The sequence below is a fragment of the Pelodiscus sinensis genome, chromosome 23, assembly GCF_052426305.1.
Source record: "Pelodiscus sinensis isolate ZL-2025 chromosome 23, ASM5242630v1, whole genome shotgun sequence".
NCBI lineage: Eukaryota > Metazoa > Chordata > Testudines > Trionychidae > Pelodiscus > Pelodiscus sinensis.
In genome coordinates, this window is record NC_143074.1 from 21299733 (window position 1) to 21312814 (window position 13082).

General features: G+C 57.4%; 1 protein-coding gene across 19 annotated transcripts in view; it reads right to left on the reverse strand.

The window, feature by feature from the left end:
• Positions 1 to 623: 623 nt before the first annotated feature.
• Positions 624 to 13082, reverse strand: part of DAB2IP (DAB2 interacting protein) — a 372254-nt gene continuing 359795 nt past the window's right edge. For 15 of the 19 annotated variants that reach the window (XM_075905444.2, XM_075905449.2, XM_075905447.2 and 12 more), the window contains 4 exons: positions 12138 to 12340; positions 11346 to 11552; positions 10256 to 10343; positions 624 to 5766 (listed from right to left, as the gene is read on the reverse strand). In XM_075905444.2, the coding sequence (XP_075761559.2) occupies positions 5599 to 5766; positions 10256 to 10343; positions 11346 to 11552; positions 12138 to 12340 (666 nt within the window). In that variant the 3' untranslated portion in view covers positions 624 to 5598. The remainder of the gene's footprint in view (positions 5767 to 10255; positions 10344 to 11345; positions 11553 to 12137; positions 12341 to 13082) is intronic. The other 4 variants (XR_012897179.2, XR_012897178.2, XM_075905446.2 and 1 more) reach the window with 4 other exon arrangements.

Genomic DNA, 13082 nt, shown 5'->3' on the forward strand with positions numbered 1-13082 from the left:
CGCCTACCAGCCTGGGACTGTGCAGCCGCCCCCCCGTGTGAGTCTGGTGTCAGGTCGGGCCCATGGATCTCCTGTACGGTGCACCACCAGCACCTGTGTCTTGCCCCGGACACTGCCCCTGCCCCGTGTGCGTCAGGCCTTGCTGCCTGTTGGGGCTGTGCAGCGCCTCGCCCAGCAAGGCCCATGCCCCCGGTGACACACATCGGCCCAGGCGGTCTGGGGACTGTAGTTCTGTGGCTGCACCCGCCTGCCTCGCCCCTGCCCGCTAACCCTCCGGAGCCGGGCCGGGTTTCGCTTTCCAGTTGCCCAGGCGGCTCCCAAGTGGGAGCTGTCTCCCCGGTGGCTGTCGCCTCCCACAGGCGGCTCCGCCATGTCACGTTCGCCTGCGCTGCAGCTGGAGGGACAGGCAGGCACAAAGCACCCCTAATATGGCTGGTAGTTTCCAGCATCTCCCCTTCCACGCCCTCGAGCTGTCTCCCTAGACATCTCCTCCCTCCCCCCCTCACATGCAGCTTTGCTGGGGGGATTTACTCCCCCAGAAGACAATGCCTCAGCCAGCAGAGGCCCGGCCTGGCTGGGCCCAAGGGGAGCAGGAATTGACTCAATCCACAGGAGAGCATCGATAAAATAGCTAAATAAATCTTTAATCTTTCTAATTGCAAATGTACAGAAATTGCACGGCCACCTCATTGCTTGGAACACCAACACCTCTCGCTGTACATTATTACACAGTTTGAAAGAGGCCGAAGGAGCTTCAGCCGACACGCCCACGTCGCTTTGTTTTTCAACAGCCTTACAAAAAAGATGTTTTGTTTTGTGGGGGTTTTTTTGTCTTCAGAAGAGGATATAAAACATAGCGACTGCTCATCAGGAACAAGTATCAGCCTAAGCAGATCTACAGAGAGAGAGGTATATCTTAGGGCACAGTGACGGATGGTAAAAGAATAGGTGACCATGGCGACTGCACTTTGGGTACCGGCCGTGAATGCAGAACCACATAAAATTTACAGCAATGGCACACCTCACGTTACCTGTGAAAAGTCAACGGGCGAAGCCAACCCCTGCCCCCAAGCACCCGCCTGTGCGGCTCGGGGCACGCTCCGCAGGGTTTGGAAAGTTTCTCTCTCATTTAAATTAAATACCCCCCGTCCCCAGGTCCCTCCAAGGAAAGACAAGGCCGCTCTTTCTGTGCAGCAAGCAGACAGGGCTGCCCCGGCCGATCTGTAAGCTGAGGGCCGCTGGTGGAGACCCCAGTCGTGTGGCAGATCCAGCAGAGACTGTCTGGCTGGCGGTGAACAGCCTCCCCTCAGCAGAGCTCAAGGAAGCGCTGGGGTGCGAAGGAGCAGCGGCAGCCTCGTGCACGTTCAATGTCAGAGCTGGAACGGCTGCGTTGGAGTCCTCGCTCAGCCTCGCTGCAACCCCTCCTGGGCCGGGGCTGCGACAGGCCAGACCTGAGCGGGCAACGCCCCAAGAGGGGGGCTGTGGGGAGGCCAGGCCTTGGGGAGCAGGGCAGGGTTGGTCCCACCTGGACATCTGCTTAGTGCTCTCTCTGGAGGTGGGGGCAGGGTTGCGGTGGAAGCCAATGAGCTGGATGGAACGATTGTCACCCTGGGGGGACGTCCCCTCTATTGCGTCCAGCCACACGGGGCGTGTCCTGCCTCCAGCAGCAAGTTCCACAGCCGCCCCAAAGCAGCGGGAGCCGATACCCACCCTGCTCGCCCGCAGACCCCACCCTGCCCCGTGACAAGCGGGCAGAGCTCCAAGGGCCTGTCTGGGGGAGGCTGGTTCTGTTCCCGGGGGCGGGGGAAGGCGCCGTGTTGTAGTTGGTAGGTGGGGCGAAGGCTTCCTGGAGCATCTGCCTCTGAACTGGAACATACGGTGTGCGGCACCCATGGGATATTTCCCACCCCCCAGCCTCGCCTGTTTTCTCTCCCTCACAAAACCCACCCACGCCCCAAATCAAAACCCTGGGTCCAGCCCAGCCCTCCGGGGACAGCTCAGACCTGACTCCGCTGGTTTGAGCCCCTCTCTGTTTAAAACCAACCTCCCCCCCGAAATCAAACCAGCAGCAGAGCCACTCAAACCCTGACCAAAAAAGCAGCACCCGATGTAAATGACTATATACAGCGGTTAGGCGACTAGGTACGTTACAGTCAAACACCGAGAACAGATACAAAAGAGTTGTCAGACTCGCATTAAGATACAAATCGGCAGATTGTTGTTTTGTGTACACGGTTGCAGGTTTTGCACTGGAGTCGGCTCTGGCCGCCGCAAACGCGCGAATGAAAACAGTAGGTTGCACGACGGCAGGGCGGGTGGTGGTTTTACGCTCTGTTGCTGGGCGCCCCTCCACAAATTGTCTCTGGTATTGCTTTGAGAAACGCCAGGCTGGAGGCCAGGAAGTGCACACACACGCCCCCCCCCCACACACATACATACACACTGGTGTACAGCTTATCAATAGCAAACCCACACACTTTAAGCAACACAGGGAGAGCGGGGCCTGAGCCAACCCTCCAGATCCGGATCCCATGGCTGGGGGGTATCTCTACAAAAAGGAGATTCCTTCTGGGACTGAGTTCCGTTTCATACTGGCTCAGGAAACTGAAGGAGGCGCCGGAGCTGGAAGGTTAGGTTTTTAAATAGCTCCCTGGGGAAGGGTGTTAGGTTTTTCTGCTACCCCAGCAGCACCAAGTGCACGTGTTAACTGAGATTTTGGCGCGGACCGAGAGTTTTTCATGTAGTCCCTGAAAAGTGATGTGAGCAATGGACTGGCACAAGGCAGAGGAATAGGCTAAGACGTATTTAGCTACAGTACTAAACAGACAATTGTTTCAGGGGGAGGGGAGGGTCTCCCCTGCCAGTTCTCAGCGTGAGTCCTGGCCTGGCATCCAAAACCGAGTCCCTGAAGTTTCCGGGTAAGAATGGAAATCAGTCCCTCCTAGAACACCCCTCCGCCTCCCCTTCCTAGCCTTGTCACGTTTCTGTCTCATTTTGCTATGTGAAACAGTGTCCATCTTTCACGGGAGGAATATTTCAGAACCTAAAAAAATAACCAGAGCTAACAAGCCAGCCCCGGCCAACAGCTTTTTAAAAATAGTCTTTTTTTTTTTTTTGCAGGATTCTTTAAAGGTATTTGACGCCGAGACCAAGACGGTTGTAAGCATATGTACCAAATTGTTGGTATAATACCCTGTATACTCCTACCCTGTCTGGGTCTTTCTCCAGGGGCTGCCAGTGTTGTGAGCTTCTTCAAAGCCATTTGTGCTAATTCTCCAATATTCAATGGCTACTTGGCTCTGTTTTTGGTCTGAGGGTCAGGCCCCCCTGTGAATTTAAACCAAGAGATGGGACGGCATTCCTTGTGGGTGGAGACCTTCGAGCGCAGACCGACCGTCAACCATCCAAAATCCGGAGCTGCAGAAGGTGCAGCCCTGTCTGACCGGGGCTTCCACGGAGAGAAGCTTTTAGAAAAAAGCAGCGTTAACTTTAAAACCATCCCCTCTGGAATGAATCTTTTTAGGGTTTACGGTTGCAGGACCGAAATGCAAACCGTGTCCTGTGAGGGCACCTAGCCTATGCACAATTCAGTATCCAAGTGCCTTCTGACTGTACGTTTAAACCCGGCACTGGGCAAAGCAGGACAAGCTTACAGCAAGTATCTGCTCTTAATGGGCAGAAGAGGCAGGTGTGTCCGCTACACTGGACACGGGCATCCAAGGCTCAGAGATGCCCTTTCTCTAGGTCTCTGGTCTGAGACTAGGAATCACGCAGGGCTAACTTAAACCGAAAACCAGTAACAAACCTGCTCGGGCGGCAGGTCGGTGGCATAATCCCCCGCTAAGGAGGTGGCCCCTCCGCTGGGCAACAGGGGTTGGAATGCGCCGTGTCTACTTGTTTCAGCAGTTGGGAAAGTCTAATCCTGGCTTATGTCTCCTGACCATGGGCACTGCGGTGGCTGCTGCTGTTCTTGGTGGTTATTCCCTTAGGACCATGTTTTACTTTCTTCCAGGCTGTTAATTTCCATGCAGGGCGCATTCCCCATTTAAAGAGGACAGTAATCCAGAAAATGGGCTGGATTTGTTTCTAATGCATACTGTGAAAGAAAAGAAATACAATTACCAATCTTCATGCTTCTTCAGGGCTTTTGTTTTCCTGCCCGCTTAGCACAAACCTTCGCCTCGGGCACCTACCCCCCTGCGTCACCCTCTCCTCCTCTGCACGAGCAGCGGCTGCACCCCAACCAAAGCCCGCTGCGAAACGGGGTCCGCTAGCCCTGCACGCTCCCTGCATTGGGATGGGGCTTGGCAACGTGTTCCTAGAGAGTTTGGGCGAATTACCCACGCTTGGCCAAGCCGAGGGCTGAGCCCCGGGCGAGCTGAGCGGACGGGGTGGACGCTGTGGTCGGGGCAGGCCGTTTAGTGGGGTGCTGCTGGTGTGGGAATTCCCAGCCTGCTCCCTTCCCTCCTGAGAGTGCCTTAGAGAAGAGGGAGAGAAGCAGCGTCTGGACATAAAGCAGCCGTCCCTGAAACACCACCTCCCTTCCGTTGCTGGCGCACCACAGGCCCGCTGCCTTGGCCACGAGCCGGTACCCGCTGCACTTCCTTGGCGTCTGAATAGCGGGCTGGCAAACAGGAAAGCAGTGACAAAGCTGGTCTCTTGCTGCAAGGTGCCATCTTAGGTGCAAGATGCAGGGATGCTCCCGAGAGCCCCGGGCTCCTACAGAGGTAACGCTTGCTACGCCACTGCTTCGCCTCACACCCCTTGCTACAGTGCTACTCTCTCTCCTCGCCGGCAGCCTGCCCCGGGGCCTCCCTGTGCTGGCTCGTGTGGCTACTGCCCCGCCCGCCAGGGCAAGCTTGGTCCTGGCTCGTCCTGAGTTCTGGCTCTGGGGGGTCATTGAAACCCCGGCTTGCCTGTGTGTGCATCAAGCGGGCGGCTGCACCTTGCCCTGGAAACCTCCCTGGTGCCTGGAGCCAGGCTGGGAGCGGACGCTGCAGGGCTCACTGGAGGGCCGTGCTGCGGTCACCCCACCCTGACGCTACACAGAAGGACCCAGTGAGCCAGCTAAGTGCCACGGCCGTGCTGTGCCTGGCAAGGGCTGGCGTCCGGCTACGTGTCTTCCCGCTGAACCACTCTCACCCGCCTCTGAGCTTTTCCCGCTAGGCCCCCCTCCTGCACGCTCTTTAACGAGCCAGAGTGGGCCTGGCGCAGGCTTTCCAGCCCCCTTTACTCTGCTTCCTGGCACGCCCATGCCTCTAGGCCAGCAGGGTGGTGAGCTGTGTCCTCTGTGGGCAGTTGGAGCAGGAAAAGGTTAAACATGAAACACTGACTTAAATCCACCAGTGACAGCCATTCCCCGCATAGGAAGCTCTCCTTTTGCCACACATTTCACACCACTCGGTCTTTCCGTCCCCTCAACTCGCTGGCGTTGGCATCTCCCACCAAGGAGCAGTCAAGTGCGCCGTCTGCAGTAAGGAGCCGTCCGGGGGGAGCGGGGGGGACAGACAGCAGCCATTCTCTGAAGTGCGGCTCACCCCTGCTGCTGCGCAGTCTTTCAGGCCAGGCCTCCTCTCCTGCAGCAGCTCCCTCCGCGGGTTAACAATTGCTGCTGTTTCTGAATTCTCCGTTCTCTGTAATCTGCAATTTAGTTGGGTTTGTGGGGGAGATCCCGTTACGTGTCTGCATGCTGTACCTCTCTTTCAGCTGAGTGAGGGCACTCATTAGCCGTGCGTTGGCCGCGTCCAGGGAAGCAATACGTTTCTCCTGCAAGCAAACAGAAAGTGGGGTCCGGTTAGCGAGCGGGACGCTGCCGCAGAGGGACCTCGCTTCTTGGCAGAGGCAGGCAAAGGCGAGGCCGGCTTTGCTTGAGCAAACCCAGGGAGGATTTGGACTCACACCCTGTTCTACAAGAGTCACGGCCCCTGGACAACTGGTACCAGTTTAGCACGAAGCGAACTGGGAAACTTCTGCCCCAAATGACACTCACCCACACACCTAGGGTAAGTCTAGACTGTGAGGATCTATTGGAGAAAGATACGCAAAATACGCTCTGCATTTTGCGTATCTTTTTCCGATACTTTTGCCGGAAGAGGCTTTTCCAAAACTTGGCCCAAATGGAAAAACCCCTTTTTTCGAAACCCCCCTTCTTCCTTGTGGAACGAGGAATACAGGGGCTTCCGAAAGAGCGTGTCTGCTCTTCCGCAAAAATAGCGGAAGAGCAAGCGCATTCCCTGGGCGTGGCGGAGTTTTCCCAACCTCCCCCCCCCCCCGGGTAGCCGTACCCCTAGCGTGGTTCATTGTCCCATGCAGTGGCACTTGGACCACGTACAGCGAGAGGTAAGAACAAGGCAGCGCTACAGCCGGAGCTGAACGCTAGCTGGCTTTGTAGTGTGCGCTGTAGACTCTTCTACACTAAGCTCCAGGGGGTCCAGGTTCAAATCTGCCTGGTGGTGGTTAGAACGGCCTGGCTGGGCCTGTCCGCTGTTACCAGCACCATTGCTGGGCACTTTGCCTTGTCAGGGCTTAGTGACCCTGAACACCACAGAGAGAAAATAACTTTTGTTCTTCAGGGATGCAGGCTCGAGCCTCGTGCTCCCCCCGCTAGCTAGAAGGAGGAGACGCGTTGTGTTCTAAACTTGGCTCCTCCGAGGGGCGTTCCTCCCAGCGTGCCATTGTAATGGACGCCGGTAGGTCGGCAGCCTCGCAGGCTGCCATGGCAGGTGTGAGGCAAGGTCCCGTTCCTCATGGAGCGCAGCGAGAGGAGAGGCCAGCCTTAGGGGACCAGGATGGGCACCAAGCATTCCTGTCTTGCAGGCTGTAGCCCTCTGTCCTATCTGCCCACCCCCCCGCCACCTGGGCATAGAAATACGGACCGCGGGCTGCTCAGAGGCTAGAGCAGTGTTTCTTCCCCTGGCACAGCCCCTCTCCCTGTGGCTAACGCCAGGCTGGGGTGGAACCCGGAGGCACAGCAACGGGCTGAGCCCCGAGTCCCAGCAAGCCGAAGGCCCAGCCTGGCGACCCCGTTCAAACGGGCTGCGACCCACGCTGAGGTCCCGTCCCGTCCCGTGAGCATCGCGTCCTGCCCGGGGCGCTGTGGGCAGCAGGGTGCCACGTGCCGAAGGACAAAGCGTGACGTTGGGTGGCGAGCCGGGCGAAATGCCACAGGGGAGACGGGAGTAACGTTCGGCTCGGCTCTGCCTTCCCGGGGCCTGAGCAGCCCCTGCCCAGCAAGCAGGGAGCCTCTTCGCCGGCCGGTCTGCGGGGCTCTTGGGTAGGCCTCAGGAAACACTCCCAAAATCCAGTTCTCAGAGCCGGCCAGGCAGCGCTGGAGGCCGGCTCGGAAAGGAGGAGAAAGAGGGAAGGGCAAGGCCGAGAGCTGGAGACCCAAGTGCCTGTTGCAGGCGATGAGAGGCCGTTGGCCAATAGCCGTCTGTAAATGGATTCCTCTTCCCCCCCAGCCTGGGCCGAGAGAAGGGGACAGGCTGGTTTACGAGGGTTGAACCCAGGCCTGTGAAGAGAAGCCGATTCCTTTTCCCCAGGCTCCCCTCGCCGGTTGCTGCGCAGGAACTCGTTAGGCAGGAGCAGCGTCTCCCTCCCTGAGAAACACGCCAGCTCCTGGGGCCTGGCTGCCGAGGGCAGCCTGGCTTCCCTACTAGGGCCCTGACTGTGTGGGCCTGGGTTCAAATAGGAGCAGCCTGTCAGCCTCCCCCGCCTGCGGAGCTCACCCACGCACGCCTCTGTCCCCGCTGTGGCCCCCAGCGCAGTGTGTGAGCGGCCAGACATTTCGTGCGTAGGGTTGCCAGATGGTTTAACCAAAAATACTGAACAACCCCACCCCCCCCCCAAAAAAAAACACACCAGGGAAAAAATTCTGTTGAGAAAAAAACGAGGGAGACCAAAGTTGTCGAGCAAAAACAAAAAAGGACCCAAGAGTTGTTAAGCAAAAAAAAAAAAAAATTTTTAAATAATAATTAAAAAAACCCAAAAAGAATGGCCCCTTTAAGAAACGCTTTTGAGGCTTTTTTGCCCTAACAGGCTGCCAGCAGCCATCTGCCATCCTGTCTTCCTGCGCCAGGCCGAACAGCTCCCCTGTGGAACCAGGGAAGCACCCTGGATTTTCGCCTCCTGGCCGGGAAAAAATCAGAAAGTACCAGACATTTTAGGTATCCGATATTTTCTGGATTTTTTTTACCAGATAGGGGGCAAAAATACCGGACTGTCTGGGTCAACACCTGGCAACCCTATTCATGCGCTGAGCTGGGGGCGACGCAGAGCTAGGACACTAACCTCCCCTCTGCGTGCCCGATCAAAGGGAAGCCAGGTCTGCAGCTCATGGGGCCTTGGGGCACTTGGCTCCTGTGGGGCAGGAGCCCAGTGGTTGGCCGGGGGCTGAGGGAAAAGCTCAGTTCAGGCAGCGAGCCCTCCAGGGGCAGGACAGCAGCTGGGGCCTGTGTGTGACTTGCCGATGGAAACAGCTGCCTTGACCCCCCCACTCTTAGGGTATGTCTACACTACCCTCCTAGTTCGAACTAGCGGGGTAATGTAGGCATACCGCACTTGCAAATGAAGCCCAGGATTTGAATTTCCCGGGCTTCATTTGCATAAGCGGGGAGCCGCCATTTTTAAAACCCCGCTGGTTCGAACCCCGTGCAGCACGGCTACACGGGGCTCGAACTAGGTAGTTCGAACGAGGATTCCTATTCCGAACTACTGGTACACCTCGTGCTACCTTACTCTAGGCCGTGGCCTCTTTCTCGGGGTCCTTATTGACTCGGAGCCTAGTGGCACAGCTGTGCTCCCTTACTCTAGGCCGTGGCCTCTTTCTCGGGGTCCTTACTGACTCGGAGCCTTGTGGCACGGCTGTGCTCCCTTACTCTAGGCCGTGGCCTCTTTCTCGGGGTCCTTATTGACTCGGAGCCTAGTGGCACAGCTGTGCTCCCTTACTCTAGGCCGTGGCCTCTTTCTCGGGGTCCTTATTGACTCGGAGCCTAGTGGCACAGCTGTGCTACCTTACTCTAGGCCGTGGCCTCTTTCTCGGGGTCCTTATTGACTCGGAGCCTAGTGGCACGGCTGTGCTCCCTTACTCTAGGCCGTGGCCTCTTTCTCGGGGTCCTTATTGACTCGGAGCCTCATGGCACGGCTGGCAGGGCACAGGCTGTGCTACCCTATTCAAGGTCGTGTTCTCTGTTGGGCTCTGTCTTCTGTTGTTCCTGGCAGTTGCTAGGCAAATCCCTGGGGTCTTCCACCACGGCACTACTGCAGAGGAGGGGGCTTTCTGACCACAGGCAGCTGCTTGCTTCCCTTCCCCCCTCCGGTGGCTTTCCGGATCACCCCTCCATCCAGCAACTCCCGTGGCCAGTAAGCACCAAGAGTTCTCTGGTACCGAAGGGGAAGGAGCGGCTTAGGAGCCTGTCAGAGTCACTTATTCCCTGAGGGTATGTCTGTACTGCAGAGTTTTCCCGGAAAAACTATATTTTCGTCCACATTGCTATTGCATTCTTTCGACAGACAGAAAGTCGAAAGCACAGAGGGGTTTTTCCGACGGCGGTAAACCTCATTCTACGAGGAAGAAACTTTTGTGGAAAAGGCATGTGTGGACGTGGAAGAGAGCGGTTTTTTGAAAGAAGAGGTCTCCAGGAAAAAGCACCGGTGCCTGGTGGCAACTCTGTCTATAGCAATCACAACCGAAATGCGAGAGCGCGTCCAATCCATGTGGACGCTCTCTTTTGAAAAAGCAGATGGCTTTTTCATTGCGCTTTGGCAGGGTGGACGCGCTCTTTCGGAAGAAGTTTTTTCGGAAGTTCTCGTCCAGAAAAGCGTCTTCCGAAAGAAGCCTGCCGTCTAGACGTAGCCTGAGAGATCTCTGCGGCTGCTGGGGGGCGAGGGCCACAGAAGCCCCCAAGCAGCAGGCGGTGATGTTATCCTGGCTGTGCAGCCCCAACGGGGGCTCAGGAAGAGCATTCACTCGGACTTTTCTTGCTTTGGGTTTACATCAGCCCTTTCGAAGGCTGGTCCTAAAATCCCCCCGCTCCACGTCAGCCTCCCGCGCCTCTTGCCGTCTTCTGCTACCCCCCAGCCGGCGGGCGCGGCGCATGCCCCCAGACTCACAGCGCCGTGCTACAATCCTACCTGTGGCCCGGCCCGGCCCGGTGTCCATGCTGTGGCACGTTCGCTGGGCTCACTGGGACAGCCCTGGGGTCTGTGGCTCGTCCCCCCAGAACTGCCGTGCACCCGGCATCGCGAGGGGACTGACCTGTGCATCGATTATCTTCTGCTTGGAGTCCACTGCCGCTTGCATTTCCGCGTGATCTTTCTTTAGCTCCTCCTCAACCGACATCAACCTGGCGCCAGAACACAGAGGCCAACACTCAGCTTGGGAGAAGCAAAGTCCAGGTGCCGTGATGAACCCGCACGTCACTGGGCGGAGAGCCCCAGAGACCAAAATTCCCTCTCTGTGCCGAGCACAAGCAACACCTGGGCAGCGGGATACCGCCTTCTCTTCCTCTGCCCCAGCCCTGCCTGGAAATACGGACCGGGCCTTGCCAGCTCCTTGGCCGCCCTTGCTGAGACTGCTGGCTACATAGTGGGGTTTGCGAGGGGGACGCCTCTCCGCTAGGAAACTGCTCACACCCACCAAGGCCGAGCACTCAGCCAGCAGCTGGTCCTGACTTTGGCTTCCCCCTGGTCACTACAGGCTGGCTGGGAGCGCTGGCCTGGAGAGAAAGGCACTAGAGACCTTGATAGAAAGCCCTGGAGCATTAGTTAAAGAGTAGGCTCAGTTCCCCCACCCGGGCGCCTTCATCCCTTTCATGCTTGTTTCACAAGTTCTACACTAAAAGGGGAAGTCGAATCAAGATACGCAACTCCAGCTGCGGTAATTAAGTAGCTGGAATCGACGTACTTTGTTTCGAGTCTCCCCGCCGTCCCCACGGTGGGGACTCCTTGCAGAAGTAGGAGTACTGGCCACCAGGAGGAGCATCCTTTGTGTTCGATTTAGCGAGTCTTAACTAGACTCGCTAAATCAAACTCCGGAAGATTGATCTTCCGTTTAGTGAAGACAGGGCCTCAGTTCCTCAACTCGCAGCCAGGGCCAGCCCTGTCCTAGCAGTGGGGTGAGATGGCTCTTATCACCTATCTGCAGGATCCAACCCCTTTGCAAGCAATGTCCCTCTGAAGAGAGCATCCTAGAGTCCATTAATGACATTTGCTAGGATGTACACTCAGACCTTCCTGCCCGAGAGAGGTCTGCTGGAGAGGTTATCTCCCAAGAGGAGGGGCAGAAACCCCATTGCCGGGGTACAGAAAACAGGACACAATAATATACTGAAAGGGAAAAACCCTACCCCAAGTGCAGAGCGTTGGGCTGGGCTGAGCAGTCTCGTCCATCTCTGAATTCTACCATCGATGACCCCGGCCAAGCTAGCGATTCCCTCACCCCTAGCTTTAACAGTGACAGGGGCCCCTCCAAAGGGCTGGAGCGAAACAGCTGAGGTTCGCAAACCTGAGGTTGGCAAGCACGTAGGAGCGGGTGACGACTCCTCCATTTCCATCTGGACCCCAGGAAACGAAAAACAGCGGGAAGCGACCGGGTGCACAGACTTGCCTGCACCTCAGAAAGGTGACCCTCCGCTCGCTGGGGCCAGTGCTGATGTCAGAGCTCCTTTGCCCCCACCCCAAGAAATATAGACTGATTGGAAACAGTGAGCTTTAGTGACTGTGGATTTTGCAAACGGCTGCGTAATGCCATCGACGCCCATGGGCTTACGCTAGGGCCGGGGTGTGCAACCAGTTCTGAAGCGGTGGCCACTACCGTGGCTACTGCTGCAGCGAACTAGCCACACTCAACCGGCCACACTAGTGGCTAGCGTGTGGGACACCACGGCGCTCAGGGTCGACCTGGTCCAGTGTCTGACGGGCCTCAGAGCGGACACAGAACGGACACAGCCCCAGAAGCTCCATTCAGCCTGAGCCCTGACAGAGTTTTGATTCAGTCCATTAAGAGAGGAGCTAGCTGGAGATTTCACAGTCGGGTCCAGGTAAAGCTCCCAGGCTCCTGGCTGTCTACATGCGGCTACCTCCCTGCTACAATCATTTGTACGTTGGGGTTTCTCTTCCATCCCCCCGCCGGCCTGTACCTGCTGATGATCCCCTTCATCTGGATCTCTTTATCCTCCTGCTGCCTGCGGAGCCTCTCCTCGCTCTCCTCCAGCCTGGCTTGGTACTCCAGCATCAACTTCTGGGTCGTCTCCTCCTGGCATTTGAACCGGCTTTCGTACTCCTCCAGCTTTTTGTTGGAGATGCGGAGCTTGTCCTGTAGCACTACCAGGTCCTGCTGGTACTGCAGCGGGCGGGGGCAAGGAGGAGAAAGCACAAGGCACGTTTACTGCTAAGGATTTTCCTGCCCCAAGACTCTCCAGAAACCCAGCCATGCTCATCTCCTGGCATTAGACTAGCTGCAAACCCGCACCGGGGCAACCCTGAACAGCTGCTCAGAACCGTCTCCTCGGCGCTCTTCTCCTCCAGCGCTGCCCTTCTGCTGGGACGGCCGGTCACTGGCAGGTGCAGAGAAGGGTGGTTAGCAGAGTTTGGATCGACAAAGGGGGACACGGATGAGCCCGACCGAGTGGCACACGCAGGAGGCAGCACTGGTGGAGTTCTGGCTTCAGGCATCCTCCCGCCAGGTCGAGGTGGCCCGAGGAATTCTGCACAGGCCTACAGCTGAACCCGGCCAGCTGGCATGCTGGGAAACGCGGGCTCCCTCCGGGGGCCTGTGGCCGGGGGAACGCTTGAGAGCGGTCAGAGCACTGCAGCCCCTGCAGGAGCTCGTTAATAGCAATCCCTGCGGGAGGGCACCAGGGCAGCTACTGCCTTTGTGCAAAGGATAGTGAAAAGTCTCCCCAAACAGCCAGGCTTCCCAGCTTAGGGCCGATCCAGGAACGAATCAGGCCCCGTCCCACTAAATCCAGGCCACACCTGCAGGAGCAGTGGCTGGGCTGGGCTTCGATGGAGCATGCTTAGTCCCCCTGTTTTTACCCAGCTGGATTCTCTGCACAGATGCACCCAGCCTGGAGAGGTGTGGA